The following is a 14,350-nucleotide window of genomic DNA, read 5'->3' as shown; positions in this document are numbered from 1 at the left end:
CTGCAAGTTTCCCAGAAGCATTTGGGGTATACTGAGCCACTCTTGACCTAGCAAGGATCAGTGCCTTCATTAGGGAAATCATGTGGAGAACATATGAACCCTGATCACATCACCAACCTCTGTAGAGTCATTTGCACAGTGGAGATGAGATCTCTGTGCCTTCCCTTCCCAGGGGACCCAGTGGATTTGCACACACAAGGCAGAGAGTTTACCCATTACTGCACCATTACTGGTGGATTTTATTGTGAGGGAGTGGCAAGAGCACTGATAATAACAGAATAACAAGTCTTGGATTAAAAGTCTACCTCAAAGCAAGTTCATCAGCATAACTGCACATACACCACCCCTGGTATCACTCTCACCTGTAGTTAAAAATCAGGATTATGAGGACTGAAGTTTTCCCAGATTATTCCATAGCTCCACTGTTCCTTACTATTAGAAAACCTGTAAAAAAATGTCTAACCTGAATATTCCTTGCTACAATTTAACTCACTGTTACTTCCACTAAGGAAACTTGGACAGGACAGTTTGCTCCTATTCTGTAACAGCCACTTTTTGTTTTTGAAAAGTTTTACTGCGCTTCTCTTGAGTCTCTTCTTCCCCAGACTAAATTCCAGCTCATTCAATGTTACATCATAAATCACATTTTCACAAAGTGGGCCATATTTTTTTTACTTCATTTTTCTATTTCTCCTTTGTCTCTGTTTCCACACCTTCTCTCTACTCTATATTTTAACTGTCACCAAACTTTTACCATAATCTGATTCCATCCTTAATTATTTTCATCAGTTTCACAGCTTTGTAACAGGACTCCTTCTGGAATCTGGGTTTCTTCCTTTTCTGTTTTGCTTTCCTGCTTTTCCAAAGGATGACCCTGAAGTATTGAAACATTGTCTGTCTCACTGGTTAGTAGCTCAGACCGTGAACAACTTTATGAGTCAAGGACTCCTGACTTGTAGCTCTGGCTTAGCAGCAGCCTGTCTTCAGTTCAGCTCCAGGCAAGGCCACCAGCCTTGCCCTCTTTTTGAGCTTTTTCAGGACCTCAGTAATTTTTAAAATCATGATAGTTTAATGCAAGAAACAGAAGAAAAACTAGCACTAGTTTGGAATTTTGAGCTAGTTTTTGATAAGTGTCAAGGTCTCTTAAGCAGCTCACGTTTTTCTGGTCACCGGCAGCCTTAAACATACCTTTAAATAGCAACTTCAGAAATTGATATTTAGGCTTCAGAGCTGTCATAAGGCTGAGAGATCTAAAGACAAGAAAGATTAGGTTCTGTTATGTGTCTCATATCCACAAACCAGTATTGCCAGTATCCATATTGAAGAGTTCTGGGCTGAGGGCTGTCCCAGGCTGTTGTTTTTTCTGTTTGTGGGGTTTTTAACATCTTCATGCCAAAACCAGCTCATGGGTACTTGGCCTAAATAAATGCAACATCTTCTGAATCCTCGTGTTAGATTCTCCGGCCATAGCTACACATGTTTGCAAGGTAAAGTTAAAGACCTTGGGTTAATCTAGGGATCTTTATTTATGTAAGTGATTGCACAATGATGAATTCTTATGAAATATTTTCTTTTGTTCATTAAAAAAACACTCTGCAAGAAAACTCCAGGTCTGGATATTGTTCTGTTCAGTGCAAAGGACAGATTGTTGGCATTCCTGGGTAATTCTGCTCTCTGGCAAAGGAGTGCTTTTTATCAAGTGTTCTGATGTTCAATTGCCTGAGGGCTTGTTCACATAGGAAAATTCAGTAGCATTATTCATACCACTGAAGAATATTAGTACCCATATGGGAACTCAACAAGGGGATAATTATTTTAGAAACATTATTATTAGAAAAGTCCTAAGTACCTTCATATCGTTTCTCCCCAGAAAGTTAGCTATGGCACACGTAATGCAAGACACCACAGAAAATGCATTTGGGGGCATAAGACAGGACTGATTTGTACAAAAGGAACTCTTCAGCTCATGTGATAAGACATTTCCCAATTTGAGGTTGTTTTTTTTCATGCTGAGAACACTCTGTCCCTGCTTTTAAAACCCTAATTCTACAGAGAAATTAAATCAAACACCAGACACGTACTTAACCGCACCCACACAATATTTTCATTATTGACACTCATTTTGCTGCACTTACTAACACTTTGCTTCTGTAAATGCATCCTCATTCTGAGCACCCCACTCAGACAGATGCTATCAGAGCTACAGCTCTTGGCAAGCAAATGATATGCTGAATGCTGATGGAGAGCACAAGCCCTAGCTCAGGAAAATAAGCAAGAAGATAATCCAGGTAAAGTAAAACAATTTAACACTTGAAAGGCTATTAACAGGACATACTGCACCTGCAGCCATGAATTTCATTTGCAAAGAAGAAAAAAAAAATCCATGTGCTGTAAAGGTAGTACAATGGATTGGAAGGATGGAAGACAGAAAGAAAACACAGGCTTCCTCATATACCACATCCCTCAGCAGTGGCTGGGATGTGGCCTTTGCAGTTCTGCTGTTTGTGTCTACTCTGCCCTTTGCAGTTCTTGCTGAGTGACCCGAAGCAGGTGATATAACTTGGAGAGAGATTTCGGAGTCCTCTGGTGCCTGGCAGTGTCCCCGTGCCCTGGCTCAGCGCACTCCTGCACAGCCTTCTGCAGCTGCAGTTGCAGGGGGAGGGAAACCGATGGTCCTCTGAGATCTGGGAAAAACCAGCGACGGAATATTTTGTCACAAATTACCTGAGGAAAGGGAAAAGAGTAGACTGTTGTCTTTCAGGAGCTACAACTAATGCTCTGCTGCTTCTCTGGCACTGTAACAAAATGTCATTGGAATCTGAAACGCCTCCTGCCTTTCAGAAAGGGAGGTATAGAGAAGAAGCATCCATAAAGGCTACGCTCTAGCTGAGAAACTCCCCTTTTTCTCAGACTACTCTGCTTCTGCATAACAAGTGGTGAGGATGAGGGGGCAAGAGAAGCAGACAAAAGGTTGTCAAGCTACAGCTACTTTCCCTCAGCCTCTCTGCTGTGCTAGTTCCTCCCACAAGCACAGTCTGGGTGAACTATAAGACACCTCATGCCAGGGCCAAGACTACTCTCTCCATTATATCCACTTACTACACCTGTAGAGTAGAGAATTGCATTCATAACCCCACACTTCTTACATGTGGACAGCCACAACTTTGCCGTTAATGGAGACACTAACAGAATCATAGAAAAGTTAGGGTTGGAAGGGACCTTTGTTTAGAGCCCCATCCAACCTGGCCTTGAATGCTGCCAGGGATGGGGCTTCCACGACCTCCCTGGACAATCTGTTGCAGTGCCTTACCACCTTCAGAGTAAAAAATTTCCTCCTAATATCTAATCTAAATCTCCCCTCCTCAAGTTTTAAACCATTGCCCCTTGTCCTCTTGCTACATGCCCATGCAAAAAATCCTGCCCTGGCTTTCTTGTAGACCCCCTTCAAGACAATAATCCCTTGTTCCTACTTCCTCCGCTCTCCTATCAGAAGCATTGGGCCAACAGCTACACAAAAACATGACAAATAAATACTACTGAATATAATAGTCTCTTTGCATGCTCCAGGATAGGATATCTGAATGGAACTGGCACTTACGTGGCCACGTTTAAAAATGTGACTGCCTTTATCTCACAGTCACCTAGTGCATGCCATGCATTTTGTAGTCAATGTGATTTTAAAATAAAGGGATGCACAAAGCAGCTGTGGCTACTCACCTGCAAGTTGTTATTGGCTCTCTGTGCTCCACATTTTCTGGTTTTCAGATTGCATTTTGAAAAACAATCAAAGAAATTACAGTCTTCATCTTCTGTGCAGTTCTGTTCGAGGATATCCCTCATTTTGGGTTCAAAAAAGGCCATATCCACATCAATGGCCACCACCTGTGGATCAAAACAAGCTGTCAGATCTGGCATGGCACAGCCTATAGGTCAGGGCTGAGCAAGCATTCTTTGCTGCTTGCTTTTGGAAATGCTGTGCTGAGAGCATCTGGCAGTGGGGAATTGGGATCAAAATGAAGGGGCTTTATTTTGCTTAACTGAGCTGCACTAGTGTTATAAATACCACTTTATAAACAAAACCAGCCAGTGGTTATAGCACCTGAAAGGGAAAACTATTTGTGAACAATATGTGTCCCTGAGGTCAACTGCATTGACTGTCCTTAAACTGGAACTATCCAACTTGAAGATTGATTTACTCCTTGTTGCACCTTTGCAGATAGCAACTCAACCTTTTAATTATATGATGCTGCAAAATTACCCACAGGCCAGATGGTATCATTTAACAATTTACCATTCAGACTTAACCCTTGACTTTACCATTGTGGAGAGAAGCAGTGGGATGCACAGAATTACCTGCAACTTGTGCAGCTCCTTCAAAAGCTGCCATTGCATTCAGTGGGTTTGTGTCTGGTCAGCTGTAGAAAGAGATCCCTGACGTTGTTAAAAATTTGGACTGGCTTTGCTCAGTCCTTTTTCTTATGGTTTGATTCAATTATTGTACATGGTTCTTGTTCTGCTTGTCCAGAAATATGGTCCATAACAGTCCAGCCAGCAGTTGGTCTTGGCAGCAAAAGCAAGGACTGAAGGGCTTGATCAGTTTTCTTGCCCTAACATAAGGCTTGCAAAACAATGAATACGCAGCGTGAAGAGGTTGGCAGAACTGCTAGATGGGAGACCACTCTGACAGTGAAGGACTGTAGCCTCAGTTTCTGCCAGTGTCACTCCCCCCATGAATATTTCACTAAAAAAATTAAAATGACAGCAATAAACAGGGAATTCAATAATGGAATAGCATCTGCTCTATGTGGGTCAAACTGTGGGTGACCACAGTGAAGGCAGCCTGCCTTTGGAAACAGCCCTCAGCCTATGTTCAGAGCTGAGCTTAACACTGACAATGAAGGCCAGAGATGTTCCCTTGCAAGGACTGACACGCATTTTCATGGGGGGGTATGGAAGGTCTGAGACCAGGGCAAAGCAGAGTTACTTGGCCTCAAATGACAGTCTTATTTTTATGTTTCGACCTCACAAATAATGGGGGAGGCAGAACTTGTGCGGCTGAGGCAGCAACTGGATCAACCCCAGGAACTAAAGGTGTCTGTTCTGGCAAAAGGACAAATAAACGTTCCACATGCAAAAAGGCAACAGTCTAATCTTCATTTTATTCTACTCCTTTTTTCCCCAGGGAAAAATATTAAAGTGATGAGGCATAGCTTAAAAACTCAAGTATTTTTAAGCTTCTTGAAGAGCTCGATAATGAGGACATAGCCTGAGGAATTTCACACGCTTGGACAGGCAAATGTTTTCTCTTTTCTTCTATACTTCCTTAAGCTTTCTGCAATGTTGCTGTTCACTTCTTTGGAGAAGAGACAGTAGAAGCCGTGCAGGGTTTCCCCAGTGCTGGGGGGGCTGTGGCAGCTCCCAGGTGGGATCTCTGCCAGCACGGAGCACCTTTGACAATCTGATCAATTGCTCAGCTAGGAAAAACTGCCCTGGTTCCCAAATGTGTGGCTTTCAAAGGCTGCAGCAGTTCCACTGAAGTTCATCTGTTACAAAAACATGTGGGCATCCAGCCAGACCCTGTGAAGATAGATCTGGGTGACACTCTACCTATAAACAGCTACATTTTGGTGGAGTTTGTTATGATTGTAATTGATGATGAAGGTATCTAAGGAAATGCAGGAAGGACCCACCTTGGCTCCTGACCTGATTTAAAGTATTGTTTAAGGTGCTGCTATCTTTCTAGATCTCTCTGAGGTACTGGTAAAAGAGGAAGCTCTCCTGAAGCACTGTATATTTACCCAGATCTCCTTCCAACTCTGCACATTGTCTATCTCCATGGCAGCTTAAAATTCCCCTGGATGATCTACCAGGCAGTGGCCTCTCCCCTCCATGCTGCAGGAACAGCATGTGAAGGCTGGAGTGAGGGCTGGAGGCCATCCCCACCATTTGAAAATAATCCTTGAAGTGAAATTACTGCACTCCAGAAACATTTATTTGAGCATTAGTAGTCTCATTACTGGGATGAGGAATAGTGGTTCTTTTATGGGTGTTTATTATTATCCTATACAAAGTACAATAAACAAGCAAGTGAAAAAAAAAGTTGCCTTGCTGTGTCCCCATCCTGGAACTGGGTGGGAAAACCAGCCAGTATTCCTGTTTCTTCGTCTGCTTCCTTCTTTAATGATCAGAACCTTTCTTCGTCCTGTCACCCAGCTTTCTGACTGTATACGTCTTGTCTTCCAGCCCAGTGGGGCTATAATGGGAGATGTCATTGAGCTGTGTGTAATGTACAACTGGGAAAGAGAGCCATGTGTGAGTGGCAACTCACTTTTTTCTTTTTTTTTTTCCCCTAGAAAATACTAGATTAGTGTACTTTCCTATACCAGAAGGTGGCTGTTGTTTCTTTGTACTCCAGAAGTCATGGGATGATCCTAGAGAAGCAAGTCTCACCAAAAATAATTGCAAGAGAAGACACATTAAATGTAATTTCTCCTTTCCTAACTGAAATCTCTTTTCCTCTAAGCAGGCTTTAAAATAGAGGCTCCGACGTGGTCACCAACGTAGTCATAGCCCTGCATATCTCAAAAAATGGGCAATGCCTGTCTCGAGGAATCCCTGCTGCATGCTTTAGTTTCTTGCTGTAGCTCCTCACCCATTCCCTGTTCCAACTGCTGTATTGCACCTGAATAAACAACAGGAGGAAAGGTTGAAGGGGAAGCCCTCTAATTGCTCTTAATGGCTACATGTTTAGGCAATATTTGCCTAGTACTCCTAAGATGTGAGGGTTATATATCTACACTCAGTGAGTACTGAAAACAGCACTCAAGTCCCTGAAAATGCTTTCTGTCCACTCAGGGTGCAGAAACTCCACTGATGTCACTGCAAATGGTGAGCCTAGTTCAAACACATACTGCACGTTGTCTCACAATTCTCACTGAAACCAGCAGAATTCCTGTCCACAAAATGAATGGAAGATATATGCAGCAATGTGATGCTGAGCTACATCACTGCTTAGAAAACATGCACAGCTATTCAGGTCTGAGTTACAGCTCTACAATAAAAAGTCAGAGTAACAGTACCAGGGTGTTTCATGTCACTATCGTTTCCACACCAGATAAGCTGAACACTAAAGCTCTAATGTTTGTGTTTGGATGTGGGGGATTCCTCTTGTGTCAGGCCAGAAAACTCAGTCTTAGCTTTGAAATCGAAACAGTTTTTTCCTTTCAGCATCACTACTAGAAATAGTTGCCGTGACTCAAATTACAGCTTCATTTACAGCTTTTGAGACCTCCTGCTTGTCTTCAGGAGGTATCCCTCACCACATCCAAGGCACCCTGTCAGTACGGGTGCCTCTGAGTAGGTGAAACAAATCAGAACTGAGCAAGCAGTTCTCAAAACAAGCAGCAGGATTTAGTGCTCTGAAATGTGGCTACACATATTACAAAGAGGAAAAGCAGTAGGGAAGCTTCCCTGTCACTTGTAAATACATGGCTTTTGCAAAAACTTGGCCAAAAGCTGTACAAGGAGGGAAGTATTTTTACACAGCCACTTTCAGACTAGAATTTGACCTCAAATTGCTGCAATACCACCCGAAAGACCCAACTTACCGTGAGATCATGCCTGATAGCAAAGTTTTCTGGTTTGATGTCACACAGGTGAAGTCGGTGAGAGAAATCATTATCAAAATGCTGCACCATGTCCAGAAAGCTGAGTGCAATGTCAATGATGGCTCTCACCCTGCTTCTGTGGCCTACAAGGGAGGGACCAACCATGTTTTCCAAGGGAAAAAGAGTTTTGTGCCAGGCATGTCCAGCTGTGAGATACTCCACAGCATAAAAGTGCCCACAAGAGCCAATAATTCGTAGCATGTGTTTGCTGAAGTCCTGCAGCAAACTGAAGTAGATATATTCCTCCTGCTGGAGCAAGGACCACATGCTGGCCACTTGTGCTTTCCAATGTGGTCCCTTCTTCCTTGTCCACAGGGGTCCCACAGTACTGTTAGACAGTTCTAGCCCCAGGACATTTTTGACCTCCAAAGCCACCATCAGCAGAAGTTCTGTTTCAGTAATATCCTGGGTTTCCACCTCCTCTAGCAGACTGAGATGCTGGTAGTTGGAGAAGATTTCCTTCTTGGATTTCAGGATGATGGGCTGGCCTCTCCAGTCAGCCTGGATGACCTTCTTACCTCTGTCGTAGTAAAGGCAGTGTTTGTACACCAGCTTCTGTGCCACACACAGGTCTTCACAGAGGTCACCAGTCAGGGCTCCACTGGTGTAGTCAAGGCACTGGAGTGGAAAAGCAAAATATTCATAGCAGGACCATACACATGGACTTAGAAGAAAGGCAAAGCATCAGCAACAGTCCTACGTTTTAGCAGCTTGCAGCAGTCATGGTACCACAAGCACACACCTTCTGCAATCGATGGGTGACTGAATGGTTTTTCAGAAGTCTCTAGAGACCTCTTGCTAGGAAGAATCTTGCTTTGAAGCAAGGGATGGTAAAGAACAGGTTTTGGGGGGGCAAGGAAACGGACTAGATGAGCTGTTACTCCTAAGTTCTTGCCACATATGATTTAATTGAGAAAAGCTTTGAACACACTTGCCTGCACTACGTGAGATTCCGAGCTGTAACATTTTAAGTCCAGAAGACAACTTTCATTGTAAATCAGGAATTCTCTGGAAGGTTCAGGGCAGCATAACTGAGACATCCTCACTGAAACTATTGGAAAATCCATGGGAAGCTGGATTGTTGCAACCTTCTACAGCCCTGTGTGTTTCAACTTTGCACTCCACAAGCCCTGAAGGAAGCTGTAAGAACCTTCTTCTGCACTACCAGGAAACACAGAGGGTGCACTCAATGCCTCTTGGACAAAGAACCTTTTAGAATTTGTAGCTATGAAAATGCTGTAGGACAAAAATACCTTTCCAGGTGTTATATGTCCTTATCAGAAGTGACATTTTAACATGAATTGCTTAAATATTTATCTTTTTAAATTGGAAAAAAATCAGCCCATGGAAAAACAGAAACTGCTGCTCGATAGTTAAGTGGTCACTGTGAATTAATGCAAGAACTGCAAGGATTCCCTCACCACTCTTTCCTTCAACCCATAATTGTTTCCATACCATCGTTTCCAAAACTGTAGGCTGTTGCTATATTCCTATGGGCATTCAGAAGTGCAGCTGCAGGGACTGTTTTGGGTGAATCGGTAGAGGGGATGATCAGAGGTCTCTGGTGAAAGGGGAATAGACTGTGGTGGTGTAGAAAGCCAAACATCTGGGAGGCGGCTTGACAGTGTCCGCCTTCTTCATTGCTTTCTGGCATTTGAACCTTCATTTCAACAAGTTGGCAGCTCCCACTGCAAGGTGGAGTACTTGCAGCGGCTGCCTGACCCCCACCTCCTCTGTGACTTGCTCTTACATGCACAACAAACACAATCAGAAAATTCTAGCAATGTATTTTCTTAGGGCAGTCTGTGAGGAGTGCACCAGAGGAACACGTTCTGATGCCAGGCAGCGTTCAGAACCCAACCTTAAACAACACACGGGAGGATGGGTGGAGGATTAAGTCCAAAATTCAAGAATGGTGATAAATTGACTAAGACAGCTCACTGAGGGCTGTTCAGACAGGCATAAAATTTATTTATACTCTGATGCTCTCACAGCCCATATGAGAACAGTCAATGCCAGCAAGGAGAGACAGGTACGTAAACTCTGGCTTGAATGTCCTGACCATGAGTGATATACATGTGTGAAATACACACATCTGCATCCACATCAGGATGGTCAAGCAGACTCATTGGGCTGTCCACAGGTGTCAGAACATGCAGATCAATACTCTTGCTTTTGAAAATCCACTCCTGTGAATGTATTACAAAATTATTTTCCCTTTTTAAGTAGAAAATGTAATTTTCTTAACAGAAGTAGTTGAGCAGTTCTTACCATCTGGAACTTTAAGCAATTTTAGAAAGAAGATTACAAACAGAATGAATTTGGAAGGTTTTCTTTGGAGCAGACATATAATCACGTTTAAAATCATTGCTCTCCTGTTCAGAAAACCACAATGTAATTCTTCTACAGTAAGAGGACACAGGACTTATTCCTGTAATTTGGTCCACAGGGCTGAACACATGCCCCTGTGGACAATTTTACTGTGGTGCATGATGTTTACTCTTAGAGGGTCCATATGCATGGACCTCTTGCATCTAGAACACATGCCCAGAAGACCTGCAGTCAAACATGACCATGCAGCTTCTTTTCCTATGTTGCAATCATGTTGTTCTTTATGACATTAATCAGAAAGAGTAGTTGGGGAAAAAACCAGTCTCACATTTCCCAGACATAGGACATGAGTCATATTTGAACCTGGCTGCTGTTTAGGACTTGCCCACTGTTCCAGCTGAATCCATAAATCTTTGATTGTTAACCTAGTATCTGACAAACAGTCTCTGAATTTGATTCTTCTTACACCAAACTTGCAGAGTTTTGCAAACAAGGATCTGTAAAAAAGGGCTTGACCAAGGAGCTCCTGGTCTCACAGTGATGAAATGCAGATCTGCCTTCCAGAAGTAACATTTTTGCTGGTTACCAGTGCAAGCAAGAATTTCAAAAAATGGTTCCTCAAATAAGCAATCTAGGAGTCTGAACAATTTTCAAGGTGCCTCTCCCTACTCACAGAATGTAGAGAGTTGTGAGTCACCCAATGGCTCTAAAAAATCTTCCGTTTCCTGCTCATTATAACCTAGAAGGTCAGCAAGGACCGACTGCATCTTTATAGCCTCACTACTCCTCCCTCCTCTCTTTATTCCAACTTTAGAGTTTTATATTTTTGTCATAGGCATAATACACTGAGCTCTCCAGTCCTCCTACTATAATCCTTATTTTATCAGCCCCTGGAAGATTTTTGTGGTTTTATTCCCTCCCTGTTTCTTCTCTCCATTTTTCCTTCCAACAGCCTTAGAAGGAGAGACATCAGAACCAAATGTTGCTGTCCAGCGCCGCAGAGGGAGCCAATAGCCCTTCCCTAATTCTCCTTTTTGGAGATGTTCAGAGATCATCTCAGCCTTTTAGGCACAGACTGCACTGGTAATTCATATTGAAGCAATTACTTGACATCTATGTCCTTTCCAAAGTCATACAGTTTTACAAGACAGTCTTCCATCCTATTGGCATAGCTTGTACTCTTTTGGTCCCCAGTGGATTAGTTTCCATTTTATTGCATTGAAAGATATTTTGGTGGACTGAAAACATTTAACCAGGTGATTCAGATTACCCTGAAATGAAAAGATGGTCTCTTTATTATTTACCAAGCCATGAACCTTTTCACTAACTGCAAACTTTACCATACAAGATTTTATATCATTACAGTAACTGCTGATAAGAAGAAGGATCGATTATCCAAAGAAATCTTCAAGAAACCATCTTTCACGCTGCGATCCCTGTCTTAAAGACTGCATTTTGAGATCTGTCGATGAGGCAGTTTTAAATCTACCTGTTGAGTGCCCTTTGAATGCCACTAAGTGCCAGATTTTTTAAACTAAAACACGAAAGTGACACTGAGCCAAAAGCCTTACAGAGAAGCAGCTCTACTACACAAAAATGCAAACACAAGCATGCTTTGGACTGGCTCATCTGTTCCTGTTTAAAATTGGCTACATAATTCTTAATATCCTTAGTACACTTACCAAAACAGGTTTTAAAAGCTAGGTTTAAATTAATGTAAAAGTTTAAATTAATGGAAACCCTACCTAGAACTTATATAAATTTAAATAATATACTGTACCACCATCACTTGGTGTGTAGATCAGGCTTGAGACTGAGTCTGCCTTGTTATCAAGCACTTCTCCTAAATAAATGCAATACTGATAAAGGATTGGAAGGTATGGAAATTAACTAATTGCTCCAGAGAAAACAGAAATTGATCACTATGATTTAGTGTGCTCAGTGTAACTGAAGGCAAGACCAGTATTAGGAAAGAGTAAGTGGCCTTTTGGAGAGTTAAAATTGCTCTCTGCAAAATGCCCTGTGCTACTTCAGCTTTGCCAGTGCTGTCCACATCTGCACAGATGGACATCTGCTCAGAAGAAGGAAAGAAACCCTTACAAAAATCATTTGTGAGAGTATATACCCATGCAATTTTCACTTGCTTGCTTGAAACAGCTCATCTTCTCATCTCCTACTGAAAATACAACAAATAACTAGTAAAAGAGTTTTTCTTCAAAGTCAAATTTTGCCTAATAAAGGCGTGAGACTCAAGGTCTCAGATTATTTGTTCTGCAGATTAACTGCACTTCCCGTAACTGCAAAGCTCCTACTGTGCTCAGAAGATGTGTAAAGACTTATTTCAGGGCTGATGTAAGATGAGCTCATTTTCTAATCATTCCAATGGAAGTACAATCCCTTTCTAACATCATTTGGAAAAACTGTTGCTTACTCACCCTGAGGGTGCTATGGAAGACTCACCTATAGAAACAGGTGAGCACAGCAATCTCAGACACTCTTCCTCTGGAAGGAGGGTCTGGTGATAGAGGCAACTTTCCAAGCTTGTGCCTGAAATTCGATCCCTGACTGGGTTTTTGAAGTCGTGCCTAATGCTCTCCAAGCTGAAGAACAGCACCAAAGTCTCTGTTCATCCGTTTGCTGGAGAAAGTGATGGCAAGTGCCTGGATGTTCCTGAGCTCGGCAGCTCCTTACAGCTCCATACCTCTGTACCTTTTCCAGCCACACAAGGAGCGGGCAGGATTTATTCCTTCAGTTCCAATCCTGAGCTCAGCTGTACTTTAAGCTGGCTGCTGGGGTAAAGGAACTGGATCTCACTGCCATTAAAACACGCTGTCAGGACTGTTACCTGTAGTTCCTCTTCCTTTATTACACACGATTTAGGAAAAAAAAAATCATCAGTTTTTGCTTGCTGTACTAATAGGTTATTTAATTTCCATTAGGATTCCTCCTTTCCCATCTAACCATTGGCACTAGGAACACCTTAATTAAGAAACAAAAAATAAACTCAAAGGATTAAGCCACCCTTTTCCTCCTTTCGGAGAGTTTCCTACACAATTCTAAATATCTTCCTTTATTTAACAGAAATTTCGAGAATATTAGCAAATCCTTTATTGAATCCTGAATAACTAAATAACTACACCTTAAATGCCAGCCGCCGCCAGGCGTAAGAGGAGGCGTTACAGGCTGCGTGGCATTTGTTGTAGAAAAAACACTTTTTCTGCTAAATTAAAACAAAACAACAAAAAAAAACCAAGCCAAACAAAAACCAACCAACAAACAAAACCTACAAAAAACCAAAAACAAACAAACAAACAAACAAAAACAAACCCACGCACAAACCGGAGGGGGGTTTCCTCCCTCTAGGCAGCGTGCGGGATTCCGAGCTGCCCTTTCCATGCACCGGGGAAGGGAAACGCACCCCTGGCCACGCCGGCAGCCGGGCCGCTGCCTGCACCTGCCCTCGTCCCGGTAAGGGAGGGAGGGAGGGAGGTGAAAAGGAAGGAAGGTTGGAAGGAAGGAGGGAGGGAGGGAGGCAGGCGGCAGCCTGGGCGCACCGGGGCTGGATCCGCGCCGGTGTCGCGGCCCCTCCGGCGGGACGGAGGCGGGCAGGGGTGCCCGAAAGTGGGTGGTGGGCTCACCGCAGCCCTGAAGGGCTGCCGGGAGTCACCTTCTGCCGGGCAAGCCCCCGGGAGATGCACCGCGTCCCTCCAGGGCACGTACCAGCCTCGCCAGGATCCGGTGGCTTTTCTCGTCCGTGCAGCGCTCGGAGAAGACGCTCCGGTGAAGGAGGAACAGCAGGGCGCTCACCACCACCCAGCAGGCAGCCCAGAAGAGGAGGAGCACCAGGGTGCATCGCCGCCAGATTTTGAGCCGCAGCCGCTTCAAGCCCGGGATACCCCTCATCGTGGCGCCCGGGCTCGGTTTGGGCGGCCGCTTCAGCCCCCAGCGAGCGGCGGCGAAGGCCGGGAGGGACGCCCAGCTCCCCTCCTTCCCCGCTTGTCCCGCTCCCTGCCGGCGCCCATCGCCAAACGCCCACCGCCCCGCCGCTACCTCCCCCCACAGCCCTGCCGCCTCTTCGGGCCCCGGGGCGTAAGGACCCCCCCACGCCGCGGCACCGGCCCCGCTCCCGCCCCACTCCCCGGGCCGGTGCTGCCCTCGCGGAGCCCGGAGCGCCCCTTCTGAATTTAAGCCACGTAGCTCCGCCGGCTTTTGTCTGCGCTCCCCGGTGCCAAGCCCCCCCTGCAGCCACTTAGCGGCTTCTGCCCGAGCCCCCACTCCCCCCCTCCTTCCTTCTTCCTCTCAGTTTCTCACCCGAGAATAAAAGGGGTTTTGAAGGGTGATGGAAGCTGCTG

The 14,350-nt window shown here is 44.3% G+C and overlaps 1 protein-coding gene across 1 annotated transcript; it reads right to left on the bottom strand.

Moving 5' to 3' along the window:
• Positions 1-207: 207 nt before the first annotated feature.
• On the bottom strand, positions 208-13,989 carry DIPK1C (divergent protein kinase domain 1C). The gene is made up of 4 exons (XM_051612577.1): positions 13,719-13,989; positions 7,608-8,285; positions 3,718-3,882; positions 208-2,724 (listed from the first exon to the last, which is right to left on the bottom strand). The coding sequence occupies exons 1-4, from the start codon at positions 13,899-13,901 to the stop codon at positions 2,509-2,511; spliced, it is 1,242 nt and encodes a 413-aa protein (XP_051468537.1). The 5' UTR covers positions 13,902-13,989; the 3' UTR covers positions 208-2,508.
• Between the last annotated feature and the right edge of the window lie 361 nt (positions 13,990-14,350).

Source organism: Apus apus, chromosome 2 (assembly GCF_020740795.1).
Source record: "Apus apus isolate bApuApu2 chromosome 2, bApuApu2.pri.cur, whole genome shotgun sequence".
In the NCBI taxonomy this organism is placed as follows: Eukaryota; Metazoa; Chordata; class Aves; order Apodiformes; family Apodidae; genus Apus; species Apus apus.
The sequence above is the reverse complement of the archived record's forward strand: the minus strand, read 5'-3'. Positions and strand labels throughout refer to the sequence as shown.